The sequence below is a fragment of the Arachis duranensis genome, chromosome 7 (assembly GCF_000817695.3).
Source record: "Arachis duranensis cultivar V14167 chromosome 7, aradu.V14167.gnm2.J7QH, whole genome shotgun sequence".
Taxonomy (NCBI): domain Eukaryota; kingdom Viridiplantae; phylum Streptophyta; class Magnoliopsida; order Fabales; family Fabaceae; genus Arachis; species Arachis duranensis.
The window spans coordinates 49,912,536-49,920,769 of NC_029778.3; the positions used below are offsets into that span (position 1 = coordinate 49,912,536).

An 8,234-nucleotide genomic window follows, 5' to 3' on the forward strand; every position below is an offset into this window, starting at 1 on the left:
TATATAGTAAACCAACAAAATACAGACAGAGACAAACTTCATCACATTTAGCACTTCCAGGCATAAATAGTTGAGGAACAATATAATCTTTTGGCACCTTCTTGCTTAGTCCTCCTTAGCTTTTGTGCTTTTCTTGTTGATGATGTACAATCCTTTCACAAAGTTGAATAGTTTTCTGCACTGGTAGTGGAAGTTGCTTGTTTTCCAAGCACTTGAAGAATGGTCACTATGCATGAATGTTTGTAGGCTTTTGAACTTACTTTGGTGTGTGAACACCAAACTTAGTCCCTTGCCAATGCCTCTTATGCAACAAGTCTACCATATACATGAAACCTTATGCCTTTATTACAGGGGTCAAAACTAAAACTAGAAAACAGACAATGGTTGAGCAATTTCCCTGATTGTTTGGAGCTAGTAACCATTTATACAGAGAGTTGAAATGTGTTTTTAAATGAGATTTTTGGTGGAACACCAAACTTAACATCCTGCTTTCACCCTTAACTTGTTTTGGTGTGCAACACCAAACTTAGCTCCTTGCAATGCAGAGAAACCTACTTAACTTTTTTATTAGAATAGTTAGGAAAAAAACTATGTCTGGTTGGGTTGCCTCCCAACAAGCACTTTTTTATTATCACTAGCTTGACATTGGTTCCTTGTTAGGGTGGTTAATGATTATGGCGCCTCAGCTTGTCCCCTCTCATTGTGAGCCTTCTTCCTGTGCGTTGATGATCAATCTCCATATGCTCCAGAGAGAGTATCTTATTAACAGTGTAATAATCATCAGTTTGTGGATCTATCTCCAACTACTGGTAAATCAATCTTACTTAGTCCCCTTTTGAGAATCCTTCAGTTGGTATTCTTTTATTTCTCCACCCTTTTGGAACCTTCTTCTTGCTCTTTTTTTCTTTCTTCGGTGGCTCTTCTTTCTTGGTGGCAGGTTTTATGTCAGGGACTTTCTTCCCATTAATCAAATCTCCAATCTCTTCTTGCCTTGTCTTCTCAGCCTTCACATGTTCCTTACCCTCTTTTTCTTCTCCACTGTCTATCTTTTGCTTCAAAGGTGATCTGATGAGTGCCTCCTTGGATTTTTTCTTCTAATTCAAGTGTTCCTTTTCAACTCTCATGCAGCTGTTCTCTTCAATAGTATGCTACATTTCTTTAAATACATTCAGAATGATCTTCTCATCATGTGCTCTCAAAGTCATTTCCCCCTTTTCTACATCAATGATGGCCCTTGCTGTGGCTAGAAAAGGTCTTCCTAGTATGATAGAATCACCTATCTCTTCATCCAAATCCAAAATCACAAAGTTGGCGGGGAAAATGAACTTTCCCACCTTGACTAAGAGATTCTCAACCACTCCCTTAGGGATCACTATTGATCTATCAGCTAGTTGCAAGGTCATCCTTAGAGGTTTCACTTCTTCGATAGACAATTTTCTCATCATAGATAATGGCATCAAATTGATAGTTGATCCTAAATCACATAATGCCTTATCAATAGACATCTTGCCAATGGTGCTAGGCAGAAAAAAACTCCCAGGATCTTTGAGCTTTGGTGGGAGTCCTTTTTGGATTACTGCCTGCACTCTTGGGTTAAGAACAATATTCCCCTTTCATTCCAGCTTCTCTTTTTGTTGATGAGCTCTTTGAGAAATTTAGCATATAGAGGCATCTGTTCCAATGCTTCAGCAAGTGGGATGTTGATCTCCAGCTTCTTAAAGACTTCTAAAAACTTGGGGAGTTGTTGATCCTTTAGCTCTTTTTGCAATCTTTGAGGGTATGGCAGAGGAGGAGTGTAAGGCTTCACTTCTTTCCTCTGTTCTTGTGAATGTTCCTCAACAACTTGCTTCCCCTTCTTTGAAGCTTGTGGTTCTTCATCCTTCTCCATGAGCTCTTCCTGGTTCATTTCTTCAATCACCACTTTCTTCTTATTGCGAACTTTGTCATCCTTCAATGTTCTTCCACTCCTTAGTTGAATTGCTTTACATTCTTCTTTGGGGTTTGGAATGGTATCATTGGGAAAGGTGTTAGTTGGTCTCTCTGGTTGTTTGGACAATTGCCCTATTTGTCTTTCCAAGTTTCTCAATAAAGCTTTATGGTTTTTATTGGCTAGCTCTTGATGTTTCATCATCTTCTCCATCATCATCTCCAGATTGGAGATCCTTTAGGACTCTTGGGGTGATTGTGGTTGAGTGTGGGATGAGGATGGTTGGTGGAAATTGGTTTGGTTAGTTGATGGGTTGTGGGGTGGATAGAAGTTAGAATTGGGGTAGTTGTTTTGTGGTTTTCTATATGGATTTTGGTTAGTTTGCTGATGGTTCTGGTGGTTTGTGCGGGAGTTGCTTGAGTTTGAATTCCTTTGCCATGAATTCTAGTTCTGGTTGTCTCCCCACCTTAAATTGGGGTAGTTCCTCCAAGAAGGGTTGTAAGTATCACCATGAAATTCATTCTGGCCAGCACCTTGGTTGTGCATATAGTTAACTTGCTATGGCTGCTGCTCTTTATAGATTTCTTCATTCTGCCCCCACCCAGCTGGTGATTGATATGTAGTGTTCACTGTTGCAATTTGAAGATCATCAATCCTCTTGGCCATCATCTCCATATGCTGTTGGATTTGTTGGTGCATCACCTTGTTTTGTGCCAAAATGGTATCCACACCTTCCAGCTCCAACACACCCTTCCTTTGAGCTGCTTGGCATTGTCTTTGATGACCATAGAAGTATTGGTTGTTGGTTACATCGAGGGCCTCTTGAGCTCTCAGTGTCAATCCTTCATAGAAGTTTTGAAGTCTATCCCATTCACTGAACATTTCTGGTGGACACTTTCTGATTAAGGCTTTGTATCTCTCCCAAGCATCATACAGTGACTCTCCATCCAATTGGGTGAATGTTTGTACCTCTGTCTTCAGTCTGATGATCCTTTGGAGTGGATAAAACTTGGCTAGGAATTTGCTCATTAGATCTTCCCAGTTGTTTATGCTCTCCTTGGGAAATGTCTCTAGCCATTGAGAAGCCTTGTCTCTCAGGGAAAATGGAAATAGCAGTAGCTTGTATATGTCTGGATGCACAGCATTTGTTTTGACAGTTTCACAAATCCTTAGAAAGATGGATAAGTGCTGGTTTGGATCTTCAAGTGGACCTCCTCCATAGGAACAGTTGTTCTACACCAGAGTAATGAGTTGAGGCTTCAACTCAAAGTTATTTGCATGAACATTGGGAGCGAGTATGCTACTCCCACAATGCCTTGGATTGGGGAAGGTGTAAGAAGCTAGAACACTCCTCTGAGGTAGGCCATTGTTGTTGGCCATCTCTTCGGGTGGATTAGGGGGATTTTCCTCCATCTCTTGGTTTTCCTCTTCTGAGTCTTCTTCTCCAATAACTCTTTGATGAGCGGATAATTTATACGCTTTTTGGCATTATTTTTAGGTAGTTTTTAATAGGTTCAAGCTACTTTTAGGGATGTTTTCATTAGTTTTTATGCTAAATTCACATTTCTGGACTTTAATATGAGTTTGTGCGTTTTTATGTGATTTTAGGTATTTTCTGGCTGAAATTGAGGGACCTGAGCAAAACTCTGATAAAAGGCTCACAAAGGACTGCTGATGCTGTTGGAATCTGACCTCCTTGCACTCAAAATGGATTTTCTGGAGCTAAAGAACTCTAAATGGCGCGCTCTCAATGGCGTTGGAAAGTAGACATCTAGAGCTTTCCAGAAATATATAATAGTTTATACTTTATTTGGAAATTAATGACGTAAACTGGCGCTCAACGCCAGTTCCATGCTACATTCTGGAGTCAAACACCAGAAACACGTCACGAACCAGAGTTGAACACCCAAAACACGTTACAACTTGGCGTTCAACTCCAAGATAAGCCTCAGCTCGTGTAACATTCATGCTCAGCTCAAACATACACCAAGTGGGTCCCGGAAGTGGATTTATGCATCAATTACTTACTTCTGTAAACCCTAGCAGCTAGTTGGCCATGCCTGGACCTTTCACTTATGTATTTTCAACGGTGGAGTTTCTACACACCATAGATTAAGGGTGTGGAGCTCTGCTGTACCTCAAGTTTTAATGCAATTACTATTATTTTCTATTCAATTCGATTTATTCCTGGTCTAAGATATTCGTTGCACTTCAACTTGATGAATGTGATGATATGTGACACTCATCATCATTCTCTCCTATGAACGCGCGTGCCTGACAACCACTTCTGTTCTACCTTAGACCGGGCGCATATCTCTTGGATTCCTTAATCAGAATCTTCGTGGTATAAGCTAGAATTGATGGCGGCATTCATGGGAATCCGAAAAGTCTAACCTTGTCTGTGGTATTCCGAGTAGGATTCCGGGATTGAATGACTGTGACGAGCTTCAAACTCGCGATTGCTGGGCGTGATGACAAACGCTAAAGAATCTAGGGATTCTATTCCAACATGATCGAGAACCGACAGATGATTAGCCATGCCGTGACAGAGCATTTGGACCTTTTTCACTGAGAGGATGGGATGTAGCCATTGACAACGGTGATGCCCTACATATAGCTTGCCATAGAAAGGAGTGATAAAAAACTGGAAGGAAGAAGTAAGAAAGCAGAGATTCAGAAGGAACACAGCACCCCCATACACCTATCTGAAATTCCCACCATTGGATTACATGAGTAACTTTATCTTTATTTCCTGTTAATTTATTACTATTATTCGAAAAACCAATAACCTCTTAATTTAGTTAAATCCGCCTGACTGGGATTTACAAGATGACCATAGCTTGCTTTATACCAATAATCTCTGTGGGATCGACCCTTACTCACGTAAGGTATTACTTGGACGACCCAGAACACTTGCTGGTTAGTTGAGCGAAGTTGTGAGGTTATATTTAGACCATGGTATTGAGCACCAAGTTTTTTGGAGCCATTACTGGGGAATTAATTTCAAACAACAATTCAAGCATAAATCACAATTTCGTCCACCACTCTCTTCCCTCTTGCTTCTCTTCTCAATCTCAACAATGTTCTCTCTGGCTCAGAATCAAAAGAGGTAGGTTCACCTCTTCTTCCCCCTAGCATAAAACACAAACAAAACCAGAAACCAAAAACAATTCACACTACTGCTAAAGTGAGGTTAAGGTTAGTTTAAACAAAAACGAAGAAAAATGCTTAATCTATATTATCACCCTACTTAATCATGGTCAATCTAAATCAATTCCCCAGCAATGGCGCCAAAAACTTGATGAGGGAAAAATGATTCCACACAAACTCACCGGCAAGCATACTGGGTCGCATCAAGTAGTAATAACTCACGGGAGTGAGGTCGATCCCATAAGGATTGATGGATCGAGCAACTTTAGTATGTTGATGAATTTAGTTAAGCGAATATTTGATGATTTGAGTGAAATTTGATTAACCGAAGTGAAATTGCAAGGAAAATAAAATGCAGAAAGTAAATTAGCAAAATCTTAAATTGCTGAATGAGTAAATTGTAGAAACTTAAAGGGCAAGAAATTAAAAGAGCTGAAACTTAAATTGCAAGAAAGGTAAATAACTAAAACATAAAGTGCATGTAATTTAAATTTCAGAATCTAAATTGCCAAGAAACTTAAATTTCATGAGAAATAAATAGATTTGGGTAATGGGAATCAAAAGAGAACTAGAAAATGTAAAGTGCAGTAAACTAAAAAACTCTCAGATAACAGAATTTAAATCAGGACTTCAGTACCGAAATAGAAAAGTGAAATTGCAGAAGAATTAAAATAGAATGAAAACTTAAATCAACTTTAAAATCCTAAAAGAGAAATTGACAATTGCAGAAGAATAACGAAACCGAAAGAAAACTAAGATCTCAAATGCTTTCTTAACAAAAGAGAAAAGAAGAAATTGCAGAAGAAAGGTAAATAGAAAGAAAACTATGATCAGATCTTCAATTCATAAAGCTATCAAAGGAAAAGTGAAATAGAACTCCAAGATGAAGAAATTCAGAAGAATTCTTCAATCCGAAGTCCAAGACCCAAAAACAGAAAGTAACAGTTGCAGAAAAGAGAAAGCAAAACAGAAAGGAAAATTCAGATCTGATCTCAATTCTAAAATTCTCAAATGAAATTCTAAAAGAGAACCCCTTTTGAAATCAAATTCCTATCTATTTATACACTTTCCAATTCTGGCTTCCCGTACTTGGAGTGGGCTTTTTGGCCTTTTATGAAATGGATGAGAGTTGCACTTGTTGCTGCTTCTAGGGAAACGTTGCATTCTCAAAGTGAGCGCAGCGTTCACTTATCCATGCGTGCGCGTCCCTTGCGCGTGTGCGTCCTTTTGCGACTTTGCTCATCGACGCATAACGCATAAGCGTACTATCAGTCTTCGGCTCCAAATACGCTCGCACGCCCCTTTCATGCGTATGCGTCCTCAGTGATGTTCTCTTATTGAGCGCTACGTTGGGCTTAATGAACGCTGCCCGACATGTGCGCGTCATGTACACCTGCGCGTGGGTAGCAAAATCTCAATTCAGGCTTTAGCGCCAGCCACGCGTGCGCGTGCTTCGTCTCAGGTGCACCATCGATGCGTGCGCGTGGGTCTTCGAAAATTGCCCCTGACACGTAAGCATCCCATGTGCGTGCACGTCGCTTACTGAGCGTCGCGTTCTTTCTTTGAACGCAACGCTATTCTACAGTGCTCCTCCTTCCCTTCATTTTCTCAACTAAAATCAACCAAACAAGCAATCAAAGTCTCACCAAAATCATAAGAATTTGCATCATTATGATGTTTGATTGAATCACAATAATCATGAAATTTCACTCCAACCACTTACTTATTGTGCAAGAAACTGCATAAAACCTAATGAGACAAATGAAAAATGCTTGTGAAACTAGCATAAGATGACTTGTCATCAGCCCCTCCCATAGAAACAGTGGGAGCGGGGCCCTAAACATTAGAGTGAATAAGATCAAAAGGAGAGCAAGCAAGAGAGAAATTATTGTGAAAATATAAAGCTGGTTGTTTTATAGTTTGATATGAAATGCAATCAAAAGACTCATTATTAATTTGACCTAAAACACCCATAGACATAAGGGGACACAATTTTTTTAAGGAGCTGTGGGTAAGACGGCAGTGCCACAAGTGAAGAGTGCATGGAGAGGAAACATCACATAGATTTGATGTAGAATAAACATGAAGGTTCTTGAGCTCAAACAATCTTCTGACTCCCGTCCAACAATTCTGCATACAACAACCACAAATAGAGAAATTGACATCAAAGCCGAGCTCAACAAGTTGACCAACAGAGATAAAATTAAAGTTTAATTTTGGAATAAATTAGGAAAGGAAAATTTGATTGTGAAATAAAACCCTTATGTATTGCAAGCAAGAGGGAACCATTAGCAGTGTTGATAGAAGGTGCATTTGAAGAGGTTGATAACGACGAAAAAAGATGATGCAAAAGAGACAAGTGATTAAAATAACAAGAATCAAAATACCATGTAGAATTACCTGAAGGAGTAGAAAGAGTATCAGAGGTATTATCAGAAAAGGAGAGAAGCTGCTTAAGAAGAGTTTCAATGTGGATGGAGAGACAAAAGGTGGCTTAAGAAAGGTAGAGGTGGTGGATTCAGTAGTAGCAGCAACGCAACAGCAGTAGAAGCAAGCACATTTTGAAATTAGTTGGGACGAGAATGATACTTGTTCTGATATGAACTTAGTGGTCTAGTAGGACAGGTAGTAATTAAGTGCCCCGAGAGCCTACAATAATCACAGAATAGTTTTAAGCAATTTGAGCTAATGTGACCTTTCTGTTTTCATTTATGACATTTAATAGAAGGACAGTCTGAGAAGGAATGTCTAGAACGGTTATAGTTTTGACAAAATTTATCCTTTCCATCCATGATAGCAAAGACAATTTCACTCTTAGGGGGAGTGGTGGACGAAATTGTATCTCTTTATGGAATATGATAATAGAGCCTGGTCCAAAATCAATTTCGTTCAACTAACCAGCAAGTGCACTGGGTCGTCCAAGTAATACCTTACGTGAGTAAGGGTCGATCCCACGGAGATTATTGGTTTGAAGCAATCAATGTTTATTTTATTAATCTTAGTCAGGATGCCAATAGGATTAAATCGTTTTAATGATAAGAAGTCAAAGTATTTGGAATAAGGAATTGTTACTTTATTGATGGAGAGTATGTTGGAGTTTTGGAGATGCTTTGTCCTCTGAATCTCAACTTTTCCTTGAAATCCTCTTCCCACACGC

The 8,234-nt window shown here is 39.4% G+C and overlaps 1 protein-coding gene across 1 annotated transcript; it reads right to left on the reverse strand.

Moving 5' to 3' along the window:
* Positions 1-1,148: 1,148 nt before the first annotated feature.
* LOC107458907 (uncharacterized) lies at positions 1,149-1,505 on the reverse strand. The gene has a single exon (XM_016077121.1). The coding sequence runs from the start codon at positions 1,503-1,505 to the stop codon at positions 1,149-1,151; it is 357 nt and encodes a 118-aa protein (XP_015932607.1).
* Positions 1,506-8,234: the final 6,729 nt, after the last annotated feature.

What these genes read in the sequence shown, in the direction of transcription:
- LOC107458907 (XM_016077121.1), bottom strand. Translation starts at nt 1,505, where the DNA reads ATGTCTATTGATAAGGCATTATGTGATTTAGGATCAACTATCAATTTG.